General features: G+C 44.1%; 2 protein-coding genes across 6 annotated transcripts in view; one reads left to right on the forward strand and one right to left on the reverse strand.

The window, feature by feature from the left end:
- The window catches only part of ASAP2 (ArfGAP with SH3 domain, ankyrin repeat and PH domain 2), a 199553-nt gene that overhangs the window by 114658 nt on the left and 63731 nt on the right, over window positions 1-21164 (reverse strand). For all 5 annotated transcript variants that reach the window (XM_055253844.2, XM_055253845.2, XM_055253843.2 and 2 more), the window contains exon 2: window positions 12544-12616. In XM_055253844.2, the coding sequence (XP_055109819.1) occupies window positions 12544-12616 (73 nt within the window). The remainder of the gene's footprint in view (window positions 1-12543; window positions 12617-21164) is intronic.
- On the forward strand, window positions 20234-20833 carry LOC129468382 (eukaryotic translation initiation factor 1-like). The gene has a single exon (XM_055253867.2). The coding sequence runs from the start codon at window positions 20304-20306 to the stop codon at window positions 20601-20603; it is 300 nt and encodes a 99-aa protein (XP_055109842.1). The 5' UTR covers window positions 20234-20303; the 3' UTR covers window positions 20604-20833.

Raw genomic sequence — 21164 nt, forward strand, 5'->3', positions numbered from 1 at the left:
AGATAAGAGCTAAGAGCTGAAGACAGCGACAATGTACAACCTTCCAGTCAAGTGCATGTACCGTTAACCTGAACACCAACTGCTGTAACCAGCATAACAGAAAGAAGGCAGGGTGCACCAGCCTCATGGCTGCCCAGCCCCAGCCTCCTTGCTGACCCAACAAAGACCCTCCAAACCCCTGCTACAGGCCAGACCACAGGCCACTTGGGAGTCAGGCAGAGGAAAAAGCACCTGCTGACATTCCAACCTTCCACGCAGACAGCTCGGTGAAGGGAGTGTTTAAGGAGAGACATATGTTCTCTACGGCAGCAGCCTGGTGGAGACTCTCTCTAGATGGATGACATGACGATTAATACTCAAATGTGTGTCACGACATGAATGTTGTGATGTTGTGCACAACTCTGCACAGCGGAGACCATTTCCTCCAGCTGTCGGCTGTACATGCCACCTGTTTCCCACCTCACTTGTGGCGCATGATCTCATGGGAATGCAATTGCTTCAAATCAAAGACCATCCCTGTTTCTTAACAGGGTCTCTACTTAGTGGACATCTTGTGAGAGAGAACCATTTTCAGAACTTTATTTCTAGAATCATCCCAACTAAACGGCTGAAAACATATTTTCATTTCCAATTTACTAATGTGTATCATTCTTCTGGATAATCCCACTTCCAGAAATCTATCCTAAGGAAATCATCAAGGTGATCAGAGATGTGTGTACAGAACATTTATAAAGAGTGAAAATTTAAAATGTGTTAAGTTCCAACAATATTAAAATGGTTAAATTAACAGTATTTCTACAAAATGGAATATTTTGTTGGCTTTTAAAATCATGATACAGGAATACGGTAGGAGCAGAAAGCCAAGTTTAAAAAAGGCAGGACACAAAATTAGATTATTTAGTCTCAATTTTGCAAAAAGTAAAATGTAGAGAAGAGGTTGAAAAGATAATGCAACAGTGGTGGGGAAAACTGAGCACTTGCGAACAATCAATAAACTGTTAGGCAAGGCTGCTATATGCTAGGTCCCAGGCCAAGTGCTTTCTAGATGTTATTTTATTCTCCTCTGAGTGGACGAGAAACAGACTGTCGGGAGTGTGAACCAACCCAGGATCATGCAACTTCTAAGAGGCAGAGCTGTGTTCCAAGTCAGGGGTGGGCCTCAGGCCCAGCGCTCACCTGAGCCTCTGCTGGTTATAAAGATACTGAGATCCTGCCAGGTTCAAGACTTGCTTGGTTTAGTGCTTTTCTGAACTTTCTAAATTTTCTAAACTAAGCTTATCTTATCTTTATAATAACAATGTAAAGAATAAATAAAAATTTAAAAAGAAATCTGAAGCATCAGCTCTAATGGCTAGATTGTTTCGGTGCTCTGTGCCTGTCTGTGCCTATTAAGAACATTAGGCCGGGTGCAGTGGCTCATGCCTGTAATCCCAGCACTTTGGAGGTCCGAGATGGGCAGATCTCTCGAGGTCAGGAGTTCAAGACCAGCCTGGCCAACAGGGCAAAACCCAATCTTTACTAAAAATACAAAAATTAGCCAGGAGTGGTGGCAGGTGTCTGTAATCCCAGCTCCTTCGGAGGCTGAGGCATGAGAATCACTTCAACCCAAGAGGCAGAGGTTGCAGTGAGCCAGGATCATGCCACTGTGCACTCCAGCCTGAGTGACAGAGCGAGACTCCATCTCAAAACAAATAAATGAATAAGTGACAGAGCGAGACTCCATCTCAAAAGAAAATAAATAAATAATAAATAAATAAATAAATAATATTAGAATCTGTCTTTCTCTCCCAAAGCTTTCCCTGGACAAGGTGGCGTGAGGGAGACAGCCTTCGGAACTGAGTATACCTGTATCATCTTTGACAAGACAGAAGCAGCCACAGCCAGAAGGGGTTGAACAAGAATGTCCTCCCTGTTCATAACCCCTGAGAGCTCCCGCACAGGATGGGCACCTGGAAGGATGCCTCTCACCGGCTTCTTCCTGCCACTTCCTCTGCCTTCTCCAACACCCCGGGCTTCTTCCACTTTCAATACCCATTTCCATCATCTTTCCTAGGAAGTCCCTCGGAATGTGATTCCTCAAGAAACAGCCAGTCTTTGTGGATGGTACCCCAGGATGTATCTAGTCTGGTTGTGTTCAGCACAGGCAGCTAGCAATGGAGTTCACTAATAAGGCCAAGGTGTGAGCTATTAAGATACAAAACCTGTTGTCTATGATCACCCCATCCTCTTTGATCCTGCCTTATATTAATGATCCCGTCCTTCCAATGATGTTCAAATGAGTTCAAAGTCTGTGTGAATAACTAAACGTCACCCCAATGACCTCCCTGTGAAGCTCCTACTGCTTGCAGGAGTACACTTGGAAGGCAGGTGACAGGGGTGAAGAGTGGAGACTGGGCCACTGCACATTTTTTTTTTTATGTTGATGCTTTCTGTCCCTTTAGGCTTTAGAGTACAGAATATATCAACATTTACTTTTATTCATTCATTGTGTGCTTCCATTATGGGTCAAGAATATTTCTGGTTACTAAAGAATAAAATCCAATCACACTGAAAGTCTATTATGCAGCAAGCACTAATGAACACAAAGATTCATCAAACAGAGCCCCTACCCTCAAGAAGCAAGCATCCAATAAGTGAGAAAGACTCAGCCCATCAGTTCAGTGCAGCGACACAAAGGCAAGAAACAGAATGAGCTCTGGGGAATTCAAGGTGCTTGGTGTGGCCAGAGCATGGGGAAGGGCTGGAGAGTCAGGCAGGGGCCAGAGATGAGGAATTTCATCCCAGGTAATGGAGAGCAGCCAAAAGGCTTCTAAGAGATCTGCATTCAAGAAAGATAATAAACCTTGGTACCTCCCAACACACAACTTAGCAAGACAAAGATAAACATGCGAAAACAATCCACTGTGATGTAAATTACACGAGGTGGAAACACAGCACAGCACTCTATGGGGAAAGGAGTACATTTTCTGGGGGCTGGTAACAGAAAAGGCTTCTTGGAGCAGATGACCTTTAAAGGAATTTCCTCATTGAAAATGCAGTACGGCATGAGATTAAAACTGAGCTACCAGCTGCTTGACTCACCCTAGACTCTCCTTAACCAGAGAGCTGCTTCCATCCTAGGGGTGCTCTGAGACCAAATCAGGGAAGGAGAAGGGGGCTGGAGGTGGTGGGGAGGGGGTCTCACTAAAAAACTGGCAGGGCTCTCCTTTAGCCTGGAGACAGACTACCCCAAGGTGTCTGGGGTTCAAAGCCAAGAGGGGAATTCAACATTTGTTGAATGCGGAGTACAAGCTATTAGAAATTTTACTCCCAATTATATTCACACCGTTTAATGGAGGAAGAGTTCATGTTGGCAAAGCAATCTGATTCGCTACATTACAGAATGTGCATTTTGCCAGGGTAAGCAGCTTTCAGCCCTTCATTTTTGCCGGGTCACAGCCCACGACCCCATGCTCACCACAGTGATGACTTAAGAACACATCGCTGCCCCCACCCAACTCCATGGAGGGCACAGCCCCTGGGAAGCAAGCTGACTCCTGTGGTTTCACGAGATCCTGGAGCCTCACCCTCAGGGACAAGCAGCCCTTGGAAAGTACATGGTCTCTAAAGCCTCAGATAGTAGCTACCATGAACACTGTGGAGATGACATACGGGTAAAAACATCTTTCATCCTTACAACTCTGCAGGATTTTACAGATGAGGAAACAGATGAAGTCATCGTGTTGATTTGGTAGAAGATTTAAGCTCAAGGTCCAAGCTTTTTCGACTGGTGTGTTGGGTTTGTGGACAGGTTTATGGGGGTATGTGCATCCCAAACTGTATGTAAAATTATGTAAAGGTACCTTTTCCTGGAGGGATCATCCAAAACAGCCTTCTTATTTTTACTGATGTCTATGATAACCAAAAGATTAGAGAACCACTGATGAAACCACAGCCCCATGTCTTACAGATGCATGCGGCCACCAGGTTGGCCCACAGACTGGCTGACTATAAACGCCAGCCAAATTAAATAGCAGATACTTCTGAACTGAAGTATGATTCATGCCAACACTTGGACGTTAGTTAAGTCACAGACCTTTGCGTTCCTTCAGAGGTACCCCTCCTTCCATGACTAATGCAGTGGTCACTGCGGACAGGATTCCACAAGTCACCATCTAAATTCCAATCATTGTTGTTAGCCAGCAGCGGGGAGAGGGCTGGACTCCAGAGACTCACAACTGGAAGACATCTCCAGGGCCTTCGAGCCCGCGTCCTCACCTCCCTCTACAACTTCCTCAGAGACAGGGGCCGTCCACCCCGCTGCAGGAACCTTCCAACCACCAGCTCGCCGCTCAGTCTGCTCACCCAGTTATCCTCTCCCTCATATCTGAGTCAAGGCTTGCTCTTGCGAAAGCCTCCTCTAGAGAGGAGCAAATACTATGTCTACCTTCCTCAGCCAGAGAAAGCCCTTCATATGCCCTCTCCCGCCCCTTCCGAAACTAGGAGCCCCACGTCCTTCAGATAATCCATCCTACAAGGAGGTTTCTCCATCCCTAAGGTTTTCAGGTTCTTCTTTAAATGCTGCTCTTACAACTAAATAATGAAACAACAACCTTCTTTATAAGCACCAAAGACTTCACTGAGGTCATGTGTGGCTCACCTTTGGGGCATGTGCCACGTACTGGCTCACACTGACCTTGTAATCAACCTAAACCACCTGGAATTTTTCAGAAGGACTACAATGGCTCAGCCAGGTGGCACATAGGGTGCTCCCCACGTTGCCGCTTGTTTTCTCCACCGTGTGCCCCCAGCAACTTCCTGCCTCAGCACCAGGCAGCGTGCCGCAGCAGTCAGAAGCAGAGACGGGGACGCTCACCTGGTTTTGAATCTGAGCTCCTCCAGCTGTTGGCTAGATGACACTGGCAGATCGCTACTCAGTGCCTCTGTGAGCTCATCTGTCAATGGACAGGACCTAACTCACAGGGCTGTAAGGATGGAATTCACATCAAGTTTTTATTTAGCTTTATAATACAAATATTCTAACAAATACCTCATGAGTATTTATTACCACTACGCTTCTACCCCCAAGTTTGTGAATATCAATAAAAATATTCTTTATCATCATTTATCATCTATTCCTTTTTAATCACAGACAGTGTACATAAATTTCGTATCCTGAATTTTATTTGCTGAAGATTTCATCATAAGCATTTTTCTTCCTGTTGCTATATAAACATAATTCCAGCAAGCAGCTAAATCCTAATTCAGCTATATATAGGAGGCATCCAATTTCTCACTTTGATAAGCAGTGCAACAACACAGTGAACATCTTTGTATATGGATCTCCTTCCACAAAAAGATTTTTATTTTTCTTGATGTGTACCACCAAACTGCTTTCCCAAAACTCTGCGTGCATGTTTTCAGTGCCACAACAATGGAGCACAGTACTAGTTACTGTAAGCTTGCCAAACAGTAAGGATTATTCTGATTTTGTTATTTTCTCATGTAACACGTAGAAATCAGACACAGTATACATATATACATATTTAAATATTTTTTTCTTTTTTTTTAAACAAATCGTTTTCCTTTTTTCTGTTTTGGAGACAGGGTCTCACTCTGTCATCCTTCTGTCTGAAGTGCAGTGGTGCAGTTTCAGCTCGCTGCAGCCTCAGCCTCCCAGGTTCATGTAATCTTCCTGCCTCAGCCTCCCAAATAGCTGGGACTACAGGCGTACACCACCATGCCCAGCTAATTTTTGTATTTTTTTGTAAAGACAGGGTTTCACCATGTTGCCTAGGCTGGTCTTCAACTCCTAAGCTCAAGTGATCCATCTGCCTCAGCCTCCCAAAGTGCTAGGATTACAGGCATGAGTCACCTTGCCCAGCCAGTATCTTCTTAATGTACAGTGAAACTTCATTTCCTCAACTATTATATATATATTCTGAACTGCCCTGTTGTAATTGATAATATCTATAATAGAAATAGTTTTCTGTATGAATTTGAAGTGTACTTTAATATCATATTCTAATTAACACTGCAAACAACAGGCAGGAACACACACACAAAGTTGTATTCTCATTTTCTTTTGTACGTGGGAGATGGTATGGATTTGAGGGAAAATCAGCATTTCTTTCTTTGTACTTTCAAGAATGTGATAATTTTCTAGGATATTCTGATTGAGGGTAGGAATATCACTCTCGATAAGAATGTTCTAACAAGCCCTTATGACAGAGTAATTCTAGAGAAGTGAAAATGAAAATCTTTTGTTGCTTCTTCTTGATAGAGATGAATTTTTCCACCCACTGATATGTCAAACAGCTGAAAAATGTTAGCTTCAACTTCCTGGGGTGTGGAGGGAACACCTTTGGGCTGAGCCAGAGCTTGGGAAATTTTAGACAAGTAAGAGTTTTAAAATAAATATGAACTTTTTTTAAGAGGTCAGATAGCAATCCATCACTGAGTGGCAAACAGTTTCTCATAAATCATTATGACAACTGCTTTTGCAAACCTAAGCTAAGACTCTCCAGAAAATATAGCTGGTTGGGTTGCCATCATTTTGAAGACTGGGAGCAAACATAATACACTGACTATTGTGGAAGAAGACTACTGTTTTGCATACATGTGGGACATGCGGATACCCTTTTGTCCCAGTTCAGTGTTTAAAGTGGGGATGGGGGGGTTCTAAGGTAGCATTCTCAAAGTCCAGTGCCGTCAGCTGGGAGCTTTTTCAATTAGCAAATAAAATACTCAGGCTCCATCTCCGACCTGAACCAGAAACTCAATCCCTATTTTAACAAGATCCTGGGGGTATTCTGATACGCTCTCAAGTTTATAACCACTGCTCTAATGCAGGGATTCAAAAACTTTTTCCTAGAAAGTCAGAGAGTAAATATTTAAGCAGGGCACTAACCCCATCATGAGGGCCCCGCTCTCATGCCCTCATCTAAAGCTAATTACTTCCCAAAGGCCCCATCTCCAGACACCATCACACTGTGGGTTGTTGAGGCAATACTGAGGTTATTGTGCAGGTAACAATGGTGAGAAACCATTCTTAGCTTTCAGGCTGTGAAAACACAGGTGTCTGGCCACAGTTTTCCAACCTCCATTTTAAGGCATCTTAAATCTTCCTTCTACATAAATCCATATAAATCCTCAAAGAAGAGAATACAGGGCCTGTCATAACACACACCACTTATATCTAAAATTGTAAGTTCACCTCTCCTACACTAAGAAGGCAGTGTAAGTACATACAGCAGGAACCTGATAATGTATAAACACTCAATATTTACTGGGCACCTATTATCCGCCCATGCCCATGGCAGCCACTGCAAGGAACACACAGGAGGTATGTCACAGCTGTCACACTTACCACTGTATGTCCAGAACCATGCATGGCACTTTTTCATGTTATCTCACTTAACCTTCACTAGCAATCCTATGACCTATTAAATTCCCACTTTACACATGAGGAAATTGAGGCTCAGAAAGGTAAAATAATCGTCCTAATGTCACAGGCTTTTTCAGTGGCATTGCTAGCTTTTAATCAGGGATTCTTGGATTCTAATACATATGTCTTCTTTATCCTAAACGACATCATCTCCCAGAATTGGTCTTTCACCTCAAGGGCTTCTAATTAATTGAGAAAAGATCAACAGATACAAAACTACTAGAGAACAGTCAGGAGCAGTATTTAAGTGTTAACAGTGCCTGCATGTTAGGTACCCTTTAATTTGTAGCTGAACAAAACAGTGGAAACTGATTCAACCTCCAAATCCTAAGAATTCAGGAGAGGTGTGGTAGACAGAACAACGTTTCCTCCGCCACCAGATGCCCACCTCCTAATCCCTGGAACTTGTGAGTATGTTATGCTACTTGGCAAAGAGGAACTGAAATTGTGGATGGAATAAAGTTGCTAATCAGCTGAACTTGAGATGGGGAGATTACCTGGATTATCTGGGTGAGGTCAATGTCATCACAAGGGTCCTTACATGGAGAAGAGGGAGGCAGAAGAGCCAGTGTTTGCTATGGGACTGAATTGCGTCCCTTCCCCCAGATTCATGTATTAAAGCCCTAATCCCCAAGGTAATGGTGTCTGGAGGTGGGGCCATTGGGAAGCATAATAATTAGGTTTAAATGAGGCCATGTGAGTGAGGCCCTCCAGATGGCATTAGGGTCCTTATAAGAGGAGAAAGTGGACAGCTTGCTTTCTCTCGCTGCCATGTGAGGGTACAGGGAGAAGGCGGCTGTCTGCAAGCCAGGAAGGAGAGGAGAGCCCTCACCAGAACCCAATCACACTGGCACTCTGATCTTGGACTTCCCAGCCCCCAGGCCTGTGAAAAAATAAATTTCTGTTGTTTAACCCATCAGTCTATGGTATTTTGTTATAGCAGCCCGAGCCAACTAGGTGTCAGAGCAATGCAGTGTGAGAAAGACACCACTGGCCATGACCAGCTTTGAAGATGGAAGGGAGCCATGAGCTTGAGCTAAGGAATGCAGGTGGCCTCTAGGAGCAGGAAAAGGAAATTGATTTCCCCTGGAGCCTCAGGGAAGGAGCCCTGTTAACATCTTCATTTTAGCCCAGTGAGACCCATGTAACTTTGTGCCATTTTAAGCCAACTCATTTTATGGTAATTGGTTACAACAGCAATAAGAAACTATTAAAGGGAGGCTGAGGCTGGTGGATCACTTGAGGTCAGAAGTTCGAGATCAGCCTAGCCAGCATGGTGAAACCCCATCTCCATTAAAATTACAAAAATTAGTCGGGGTGTGGTGGTAGACGCCTGTAACCCCAGCTACTTGGGAGGCTGAGGCAGGAGAATCACTTGAACCCAGGAGGCAGAGGCTGCAGTGAGCCGAGATCGTGCCACTGCACTCCAGCCTGAGTGAAGCGCCATCTCAAAAAAAGAGAAAAAAAAAAGAATCTATTACAAGAGAGTCAAAGAGGGCTATGCTGAAGTCAAAGAGAGCTAAGGCTTGATGAAGATGGGTGGGGAAGCAAGGGTAGATCCCCTGCAGGTGACTGGGATGGGGGAGCCCGTTTACAGACCGGGTGGGGCTGTGCAAAGACACAGAAGTACAGCTGGCACACACTCAGGAAGCAGTGACAGGCCAGCGGCCTGCAGTGAGGGACACTGGGGCAGAGATGGGTCAAATGGGGGCCAATCTGTGACAAATCAGGAAAGCAGGCAAGAAATCCTGGTCCCAAAGAAGTTAAGAAACATGAGACAAGAAAAGGAATATGGCAGTATGAAGCATAATGCTAATTTATTCTCACTGTTCTTTCAATCATACATAAAATGAGTGCTCTTCCTATACAGGAATTGCCTTGGGTCTTTATTCTCATGATCAAAACACTATGGGGACTTCTCCTTTGGAACCAGCTGCCTTCAGAGCCCATGACTGTAGTTACAGAACACCGAAGCCAACTGTGGTCGCCAGCACTCAGTCCCTTCTTGAATATGCCTGACTTATTTCTGACATCTAGTTCTAAAAAAAATTTAATCTATCCTTAGACTTCTTTACTAAATATATGCAAAAGAACGTGCTACTAAAAGCAGTTCTAAAGAGTTCTAAAGACACTGTGAATGATGTCAGCAACATGACAGCAGAAAGTATCTTGTTTCCTCAGGTGACTTCTTTGCAGTAGACAATGCTTGTTCCGAAATAAAGATTTCAGGATCAGGCTCTGGTTTTAGGACTTAGGACTTTTCAGGACTCAGACTCATGACCTTAGAATAACTCAAACTTGGCATGACATAATAGATGGCTAAAGGATGACAAAAATAGGAGACCCCCTCCAAGGTCACATGCCAGGCTGTTATGTGCGGGGCCTCGAAAAGGACATGAGCCCAAGGAGCTACGTTAAAATCCCAGCCCTGTCACTGTAGAGCTTTGTGACTTTGAACGAACTTCTCAACTTCCTTGGACCTCAGTTTTCTTTCATAGAGTGGCAAATGCTATTTTAAGCAAACAGCAGAGCATGAGCAGAAGGAAGAAGGCACAAAACGTGGCTTGCTGGGGAAAACTGCAAGTTATTTCAAAGAAGGGCACAGAGGAGTCCAGGTGGGGAGGGTCGGGACAGGTGGCCTGAGTCCAGGCAATGCACAAGAGCTTGGAACTCATCTGGTGTTCTGCAGTATTTACTCACCTGAGGCTCACAGTGGGGTGATCAAGGGAGGCAGTGACAGTTTCATCGACAAATGAATTGAGAAAGGGTTAAGACCGATAACCACTCACGATCCACATTACTAGCACATTAAAATCTTTGGATGGTTCTGTAGTAAGAGAACCATCTTTATCCCAACTGCCCTAAAATCCTAAAGCCCACAGAGGCCTTCCTTCTCTCTCCCATGCTCTGGAACTGACTTCCACGAACTTCAAAGAGGGTGATGAAAAAATGCTATAGAGTTTTAGGCAGAGAAGTAACACACCAGTGGGGCTGCATTTTATGAAACGACGCTGGGGGGTGGGCAGAAATAGGAATGAGGTTTGTGGCACACGCTCAGCAATATAGGTCAGCAAGGCAAATTAGACAGAGGTGCTGTTAAATTCCTGCAGGCCAGCTTCCCGACACCGAAGCACCAGCGCCTTCTCCCTTCAAATGCAGGTCTGTTTATAAGCTGCACCGCCAGCCACTGGGCCAGCCTTGGGAGTCACGCAACTCTCTCCTCCAGACGAGCAGCAGCTACACAGCCAGTGTTTGCATAAGACACAGATTATTTCATTTTTATTTCTGATAAGAGCAGCCTTTTCAACATATGACTATAAAATCATTTTTGAGTCTGACCAGAATATCAAATATTCCTCAAGTTATAAACTCAAAAAGTCCAAGTGAATGCAGTAAAAAAAAAAAAAATCTTCCAAGATGCTTTTTGAAATCTGGTGCTTGTCAACGAAACTGGGCATACCATTTCTTAGTGACTCACTGAAGTCTTCAAGATGTCACCCATGTGACAGACACACTGAAGGCGTGGTGGCTTTGAAACAGAGTGGGCCACTCACTGCACACAACCCTGACACAGCAGTAAGACCATCAGGGTCTGAGCTCCAGCTGCACCGACATCTTGGGAACACCCTGAACTCTCTGATCTGCCGGTTCCTCATTTGTATAAGGAGAATCAGTTGTTGACAAGATTAGCACAATGTACAGAAAGCACAAGATACACAATAAGTGTTCAAAAAAATCAAAACTATCATTATTGCTCCCTGCCCCACACTTAATCCAGGTAAAAAAGCTAGAGACGGATGGCCACCTTCCGTATCAGTTTCAGAAAAGGCCTGTCAATTTCCCCTGCTGTAATTCTGACTGAGGTTGGGGTGAATCTTCAGATCAGTTTGGGGAGGCCTGACACTAACAGTGGTGACTCTCCTAACCCCTGTGCATCACATATTTCTCACTTAGGTCTTCTTTCATTTTGGCCAGCAGCGTTTTGTACTTGTTGATGTAGGAGTCCTGTGCATCTTCTGTTAAATTTGTTCCTAAAGACACTTGGCAATGCTCAACTGTAACATCATCCTGCACTTGGGATTTCCTGCTAGATTCTTCCCGATTGTGGCTTGGACAGTTCTCATGGGGGGAGAATCCAGAGCGCAATTGGAGCTTGTGCCCGCCCTATTGTAACTGGTGGGGGGGGAGGGGGGAGCAGGTGGAATGTGTACTTCCAGGCTCTTCCCCTTCCCTCCTGACACCACGACCATCTAAGGCACTCCCTGTCCTCCTGCTCCAATCACCCTTTCACTAAAGAAAGACACCACGAGGGTGAGGGGACACAGACAGTATAGATGAAGGGACCTAGACTACTTCAGTGGGAGCAGACCCCAGGCCCCTCCTCCTCCCACCTTGTCACCCAAACTCTATCTGCACCTGAGCAGGGGCAAGCTCCCCTGAGCAACCCATCAGCCTTGTTTCAGTCTCTCAGGGACTCCTCACAGTTCCTAGTCCTGCAAGGCTGCCACCTTTTTGTTGCTGAATGAAACTGTATAGTCACTTAATGACTTTTAAAAAATATTTTGTATCACTCGAAGGATTTGTACAAGGGAAGATATGCTACAGGTGACCTACCTGTCACCTTTAAGCCAAAAGTTGCATAGGTTTAAAAAATATATATGTGTAAATCTAGATCAAATATTACTTTATGTTTGTCTATTTATTCATTTTCGTCCTATACTAGAAAAGGCAAGACTGCATAAGAGAGAAACGGAAAGGGCACTGTGACACAATTAACAGCAAAAACCAAATGACAGAGGCAGGAATGAATCCAGGTCCCCATCAGCCAGGCTGACAAAGTGGGTATGCGCAGGACCGTGCTCCAGAAAACAAGAAGCACAACATGGGACAGACAGCACAGGGGATGACGGGCGATGAAATCCCACACCTGAATCAGACGACTGGCAAAACGAAACGTACTCTGGAAAAAGAAACATCCAAGCTCACCTCTGTGATCTGCATGCCCCGAAAAAGGAGTCTGGCTGGCTCATTTGTTAATAGTCATCAATATTATGGTACCAGGACTTCAAATGCGACGTTTTCCACACAGAAACCCCTACGGAAGGATGTATACTCACCCAGCCCAGAGCTGTTGATTGCTTTCACAGATTTCTTCATTTTGTAAAGAACCATCCGGTCCACGTCCAAAGCCTAAAATGTAGAGAATACAGTCATTAAACCGTGTTTGTGCTGAGACCACGCTAGCAGCGAGCACCACGTTGAGCGCCACTCTGACGGCCCTGCTTGCCTCTGCCAGGTCCCTCGGCACCTGTTTCTGGGAGACAAGCCCTCAGTGTGGTGTGGAAGACTGGTTTCCAAATGGCACTAAGCAGAAGTTTGTTGGCAATTACTGAAAACCAACTCCTCCTCCTGCAGCATGCAAGCTGTCTCCTGCCCACAGCACCTGCTGGACGTGAGCCCTCTGCAGTGAAGTGAGTTACCCAGACGAACCCTCAGTTTTCCCTGGCTACCAGCAAGGCTCCGGGATGCACCTGCCTGCCAGGGACTCCCATCGTGCCTGCGCCCCTTCCCCCTACAGAGCCCTAACAAGGTGGAGGCAACCCCACTCTGGATTTGGAAAAACCCAAATATCATTAGCTTGTAAGTTGTATTAGAAGACAGGTCCTATTGCTTCCCAAGCCTTAGATTTCTTCTCCAGAAACCAGCAGGAACAATGCCCACTTTGCAGGGTTGAATAATTAGATAGAGGCACTGACATATATAATATTCAGCAAATATTTATAGACCAACTACTACATGGCAGTTGTCTATGGCACTCACAATGTCCAGCACATAGGAGGCACTCAAACAGTATTTGTTCAACGACTAATCACACCTGGAAATTTAATTACACCTTGAATTTCACAACAGATACAAAGGTAAAAAGTCCTTTGTTCTTTTTCTTTTTTTTTTTTTTTGAGAAGGGGTCTCGCTCTGTCGCCCAGGCTGGAGTGGAGTGGCACGATCTTGGCTCACTGCAGCCTCTGTCTCCTGGGTTCAGGCAATTCTCCTGCCTCAGCCTCCCAAGTAGCTGGGATTACAGGGGTAAGACCACCACGCCCAGCCAATTTTTGCATTTTTAGTAGAGATGGGGTTTCACCATGTTAGACAGGCTGGTCTCAAACTCCTGACCTCAGGTGATCCACCTGCCTCAGCCTCACAACTTGCTGGGTAAAAAGTCCTTTTAACCCACTTAAACAACATAGAAAAGCAAAGGGTGACTTGTGACTGGAGGGAGAGAACACTTGTGAACTGGGATAGTGATGCCAATCACAGGCTATCCTATAAAAACTAAATGAAGCACCCTGCCCTACAGCTACTGGCACATAATAACTATTGCTATTGAGTGTCCATTATTACCCCATAGTGAGTTTAGCTCATAAAAACCTGCAACGACCTATCATCAGAAACACAGCACAGCTCCTCAGAGCAATGGATTCTGGACTTCCAGCCTTCCTGAAATCACCTTTTGAACCAGTTTTCAATAGCAGAATCGTAAGCGCTAGTTCTAATGCCACAACAATAATTTTAGTGGATGCTAAAAACAGACATGATTAGTGCTGGCAATTTTAAATGGAAAAATGATCACAAGGCACCAGACATTTGACAGAGTAGCTGCAATACAAAGAGAAGTTATAATCATGTCATTACACATTTGTCCAAGCCCATGGAATGTACAAGAGTGAGCCCTAAGGTGAAGTAAAGATATAGGTGATAGTGATGTGTCCCTGTCAGTTCACTGAGGGTCACCAGCGTACCACTTGTAGTGCGGGATGTTAATAAAGGAGAAGGCTATGCATGTCAAGGGGAAGGGGTATTTGGAAAGTTTCTGTATTTTCCATTCAATTTTGCTGTGAACCTAAAACTAAAAATGTTTATTTAAATAAAAAAGGCATTCTTTCCTGCCATACTAAAGAGTAAAGAGTTACTGATACAAGATAATCAAGATTTCTTATATGGAGTTAACTCCTATTTTCCCAAGTGGTTATCTCTGATCCATTCCTACCTTCCTTCAAGATATAAAAGGGGACTTGGAAACAGTAAATAACTCAGGAAAATCATAATTAAATTCTCTTTCTCATGCAGCCTCATCACTTTTCCTCCCCAGTCTTCCAGCCACAGACTCGCGGGGCCTAGGCCAGGCTCAGCCAGCACCAGTGGGCAGACTGAGGTTGTGCTCAGGGCTGTGCCAGAAACACCAGTTTGCGAAGCTTAGATCACATGTCAGACAGCACAGCTCTCACACATAGAGGTGCCAGTTCACTGTGCTCCTCAGAGCTCTAAGTTCCCCATCCCAGGTGAGGGGCCATTCTTGAAAAGCACATTTGATCTGGGACCGTGCAGCCTAGCACTCTCACAGAATCTGGGCCTGCCCAGGCTTTGCCGTTGGCTACAGCAGGATCTGATCCACACTCACAATATTAATAACAGCTGCTCCTCTTTCTAAGCCTCCCTACAGACAGTGGAAGACACCAATGCCAGCCTGTCAGGCTCTCTGAAAGCATTAGAAGTCAGCCACCATTCTTACTAAGCACCTTCCATGGGCAGGAAGTGTAAAGGGAGAAAACACCTCACGAATAAAGAAGAGGCCATGCGCGGTGGCTCACGCCTGTAATCCCAACACTTTGAGAGGTCGAGGCGGGCGGATCACTTGAGGTCAGGAGTTCGAGACCAGCCTAGCCAACATGGTGAAACCTGTCTCTAATAAAAATATAAAAATTAGCCGGGCGTGGTGGTGGGTGCCTGTAATCCCAGCTACTCAGGAGACTGAGGCAAAAGAATCGCTTGAACCTGGGAGGTGGAGGTTGCAGTGAGCCAAGATCGTGCCACGGCACTCCAGCCTGGGCAACAGAGTGAGACTCTGTCTCAAAAAAAAAAAAGACGACACAGGAAGGCTTGAGGGGCAGGTCCCAGCCCAGGCACTATAAGGCTTCCTGGTGTTCTCAGAATAACATCTTAAGCAAGCTTTAAAAACCTGATCATCTGAGCTCCGCCTGCTTCTCCAGCGTCAATCCTGATCTTCTCCCCCACTTTCACGTGTACCCCAAACTTCCATCATAACGAGCTACCTGTGGCTGCCCCTCCACCTGCTGTCTTCCCAGCACGTGCACACACTTCTCTCTCCTGAGAATATCCTCCTTGACCCGACTCGTTGGTTCAGAGGGGTCTACTCCTCCTGAGAAGGCCTCTGATGCCTCCCCACCTCCACGACAGGGTGACAGGTACTCATCTCAGCTTTTCCCATAACACCCTGCGCTTAGCATTTCATCGGATAAAATGGCGTGAGCACCTTCTACCTGCAAGGTATCACTGACACAATGGTGAGGAAAACAGAACAAGGCAATGCCTGTGCCTTCTTGGAATTCACAATCTTACAAAAGATAATCACCTAGAGAAACACAAATTAACGATGAAAACAGGAGCCCAGGACTTACTACGTGCACAGAACTGCTTTTTTAACTTGTCCAGCTCTGCCTCTAGGCCACAGCTGTCCACTACAGCAGCTACCAGCACGTACCTACCGAGCACTTGAAATGTGGCTAAGTGCCACGTTAAAACAATATTGTGGACATCTTAGGTTATAGAAAATATCAACAAAATTAATCGTACCACCTCTTTTTAGGTTTTTTAATGCTTTCCTCTAAGGTCAGTCACTGATATTTGTTCACTGTATCCTCAGTGCCTACCAGAGAGCTTGCCACAGAACAGGACTCAAGAAGCAGCTCAGGAAAGGACGATGAGCCCAAAACGCAGGGGCTCAAGTGCCAGGCAACAGTGCTTCCCAGAGGGGAAAGGGGAGAGCTGTGCTTGAAGGTCACTCAGGCCACAGGGAGGGTAATGGATCAGGGCAGGCAGCAAGTGCATTCAGGAAGAGGCTATGCAAAGAAGGAGGAACTGGCTGGAATCCATGGTTCAAAAGCCATTTGGGGCTAAAGCTGGGCAGTAGCCGTTCTGGAAAAGCCAGCCAGGGAGATCTGTGCTGCCTCTCTCAACCAGATTTCAGCTCTCCTGCCTCTGATACTCCCATAGATGATAGAGTGATCTTGTGTCTACAGAAGTTTGGGTCAACCGTGCTAAGAACACAAGGACTAGGCTGGATGCGGTAGCTCACACCTACTACAATACCAGCGCTTTGGGAGGCCAAGGTGGGAAGAATGTTTGAGGCCAGGAGCTTGACACCAGCCTGGCAACAGTGACACACTGTCTCTAAAAAAATAAAAATAAAAGTTAGCCGGGCATGGGAACATGCACCTGTAATCCCAGGCTGAGGAGGGAGGATCACTTAAATTCAGAAGTTGGAGGCTGCAGTGAACCATGGATGTGCCACTGCCCTCTAGCCTGGGTGACAGACAGACCCTGTCTCTTTAAAAAAAAAAAAAAAAAAAAAAAAAGACAAACAAACAAAACATGAGACTGGAAGCGGTGGTAAACTTCAATGTAAAAGGCTGCTCACAGACAACATACCTTAATAACACAGTTGAACTCTGACAAATTTCCTCCCATATTATGTCATGGGACACACCCCTCCCTGATCATTTACTGCATAAAAACTCTTGAAAAAATAGGTCACCATATGGAATCTTCTACCTTTGTTACCAAAGAGGATGTAGTGCTTCCTGAACTCAGGGACAAGTGCATAAACTTGCTTTTCTACAATCTGTTAAACAGATTAGAAATAAAGGTGAGGTAGGGGAAGAGGTAATTTTTAATTAAAATTGCAAGTGGGAAAAGCAATTACCTCCCTAATCAGAAACACACCCTTCATTATGGTGCATATTTATAGACAATTAAAATTAAACTTGGTCAGGACGAGAAGCTAGAATGATTGTTTAAGACTGAGTGTTAGGCCAGATGTGGTGGCTCATGCCTGTAATCCCAGCACTTTGGGAGGCCGAGGTGGCCGGATTACTTGAAGTCAGAAGTTCCAGACCAGCCTGGACAACATGGTAAAACTCCGGCTCTACTAAAAATACAAAAATTAGGTGGGCACGGTGGTGCATGCCCATAATCCCAGCTACTCAGGAGGCTGAGGCAGGAGAATCGCTTGAACTTGGGGGACAAAGGTTGCAGTGAGCGGAGATCACACCACTGTACTCCAGCTTGGGTGACAAAATGAGACTCTGTCTCAAAAAAAAACAAAAAACATTGAGTGCTAGAAACAGTCTTATGCCAACTATATATAAAAACAGCACTGGAAGTCCTAGCTAGAGATTAGACAAGAGAAAGAAATAAAGGGCCTCCAAATTGGAAAGGATGAAGTTGAATTAGCCTTGTTTGCAGATGATGTGATCTTATATTAGGAAAAACCTAAAGATGCCACCATAAAATCTACCAGAACTGCTTAAACTACCTTTGCAAAAGTTATAACTGAGATAATTATTACAGTGAAAGAGATCTGACGTAACTGACTCCATCCTGTTTCTAACCTCCAAGCTGTCCTTGCTCATTCCTGGGCCTAGGCTGAACTAACTTTGGGAGGAATTTATAGTTTAGCTTTGAAACAAAGATGACAATGGCCCTTTCCCAAAATTAACCCCTCTTCCTGCCTGGAGACTAGACAGCCTTTGCAGGACTAATAAATTAGCCACAAGTTTAGAAATTATGGTTTAGGAGTCATGCAGCTGGAGGTTGCATAACATCACTATTGTAAAACACAAGATCAGCGCTTGAGATATTTTGCAGACCCTGTATTCAGTGGATCAGCTGACACCACCCAGATCGATAAACTGGCTCATCTGGTCCTGTGGCCCCCACCCAGGAACCGACTCGAAACAAAAGCACAGTTTTGACTCCCTATGAGTTCATCTCCGACCCAACCAATCAGCACTCCCAACTCACTGGCCCTGACCCACCAAATTATCCTTAAAAACTCTGATCCCCGAATTCTCCAGGATACTGATTCTAACAATAATAAAATTGCAGTCTCCTGCACAGCTCGCTCTGCATGAATTACTCTTTCTCTACTGCAATTTCCCTGTCTTGATATATCAGCTTGGTCTAGGCAGCAGTGGGCAAGGTGAACCCATTGGGTGGTTACACTGATAAATAAATTCAGTAAAGTTGCAGGATACAAAATCAACATACAAAAATTAGTAGCGTTTCTATATGCCAACAGCAAACAATCTGAAAAAGCAATCAAGAAAACAATCCCATTTACAATAACTACAAATAAAATTAAATACCTAGGAATCAACCAAAGAAGTGAAGGATCTCTACAGTGAAAACTATAAAACGATGATGTAAGAAATTGAAGAGAACACCAAAAAAATGAAAAGATATTCCATATTCATGGATTGGAAGAATCAATATTGTTAAAATGGCCATACTACCCAGAACAATTTACAGATTCAATGCAATCTCTATCAAAATGCCAATGCTGTTCTTCACAGAAATAGAAAAAATAACCCTAAGATTTATATAGAACCACAAGACCCAGAATAGCCAAAGCTATCCTAAGCCAAAAGAACAAAACTGGAGGAATCACATTACCTGACCTCAAATTATACTATAGAGCTATAGTAGCCAAAACAGTATGGTACTAGCATAAAAACAGACACATAGACGAATGGAATAGAGAACCCAGAAATAAATCCATACATTTACAGTGAATTCATTTTTTACAAATGTGCCAAGAACATACACTGGGGAAAGGGCAATTTTTTCAATAAATTGTGCTGGGAAGACTGGATATCCATGTTCAGAAGAATAAAACTAGACCTCTATCTTTCACCATACACAAAAATCAAACCAAAATGTATTAAAGACTTAAATCTATGACCTCAAACTATGAAACTCCTATAAGAAATGGAGAAACTGCAGGACACTGGTCTGGGCAAAGACTTCTTGAGTAATGCCCCACAAGCACAGGCAACCAAAGCAAAAATGGATAAATGGGATCATATCAAGTTAAAAAGCTTCTGCACAGCAAAGGAAACAATCAACAAAGTGAAGAGACAACCCACAAAATGGGAGAAAATATTTGCAAACTATCCATCTGACAAGGAATTAATAACCAAAATATGTAAGAAGCTCAAACAACTCTATAGGAAAAAATCTAATGATCCAATTTTAAAATGGGCAAAAGATCTAAACAGAAATATCTCCAAAGAAGACATACAAATGGCAAACAAGCATACAAAAAGGTGTTCAACATCATTGATCATCCGAGAAATGCAAATCAAAACTACAACGATATAATCTCACCCCAGTTAAAATGGTTTATATGCAAAAGGCAGGCAGTAACAAATGCTTGTGGAGATGTGCAGAAAAGGGAATCCCCGTACACTATTGGTGGGAATGTAAATTAGTACAACCACTATGGAGAACAGTATGGAGGTTCCTCAAAAAACTAAAAATAGAGCTATGACATGATCCAGCAATTCCACTGCTGTGTACATACCCAAAAGAAAGGAAATCAGTATACTAAAGAGATACCTGCTCTCCTGTGTTTACTGCAGCACTGTTCACAATGGCCAAGATTTGGAAGCTATCTAAGTGTCCATTAACAGATGAATGAATAAAGAAAATGTGGTACATATACACAATGGAGTACTATTCAGCCATAAAAAAAAGAATGAGATCCTGTCACCTGCAATAACGTGGATGGAAATAGAGGTTATTATGTTAAGGGAAATAAGCCACATACAGAAAGACAAACACTCCATGTTTTCACTTATTTGTGGGAGCTAAAAAAAAAAATTAAAATCACCCCAGTCACTGAGCCACTGCCGAGGACTCAGCAGCCTCCCCCTTGGGTCCCCTCGCTTCCCTACTTTCCGTACCCCCTGCCCGCCGCCTTCCGCAGACCGTTTCCACCAAGAAAAAGAAATCGGATTGTATGTCCACTATCCAGAACCTCCACTCTTTCAGCTACTTTGCTGATGCAAGTATGGGTGATGACCTGCTTCCTGCTGGCACTGAGGATTATATCCATATAAGAATTCAAAAGAGAAACGGCGGGAAGGCCCTTACTACTGTCCAAGGAATCGCTGATGATTATACCAAAAATAAACCAGTGAAGGCGTTTAAGAAGAAGTTTGCCTGCAATGGTACTGTAATTGAGCATCCAGAATATGGAGAAGTAATTCAGCTACAGGGTGACCATCGCAAGAACATATATTATGCCAGTTCCTCGTAGAGCTTGGACTGGCTAAGAACGATCAGCTGAAGGTTCATGGGGTTTAAATGCTTGTGGCTCACTGTAGCTTAAGTGAGGATTTCCTTGCAATGAGTAGCATTTCCCTTCTGTCCCTTGTCACAAGTTTAAAAACCTCACAGCTTGTATAATGTAACCATTTGGGGTCCGCTTTTAACTTGGACTAGTGTAACTCTTTCATGCAATAAACTGAAAAGAGCCATAAAAAGAAATGAAAACAACTGAACTTATGGAGACTGACAGTAGAACGACGGTTACCAGAGGCTGGGAAGGGTGGTTGGGGTGGGAGTGGGGATGGTAAATGGGTACAAAAATATAGGTGGATAGAATGAATAAGATCTAGTATTTGATAGAAACAAGGTGACAAAGGTCAACAATAATTTATTGTACATTTAAAAATAAGTGAAAGAGTATAATTGAGATGTAACACAAAAGAAGGCTAAATGCTTTGAGGTGATGGAAGCTCCATTTACCCTAATGTGATTATTATGCACTGCATGCCTGTATCAAAATATCTCATGTACCCCATAAAAATATATACCA

The sequence above is a fragment of the Symphalangus syndactylus genome, chromosome 18 (assembly GCF_028878055.3).
Source record: "Symphalangus syndactylus isolate Jambi chromosome 18, NHGRI_mSymSyn1-v2.1_pri, whole genome shotgun sequence".
NCBI lineage: Eukaryota > Metazoa > Chordata > Mammalia > Primates > Hylobatidae > Symphalangus > Symphalangus syndactylus.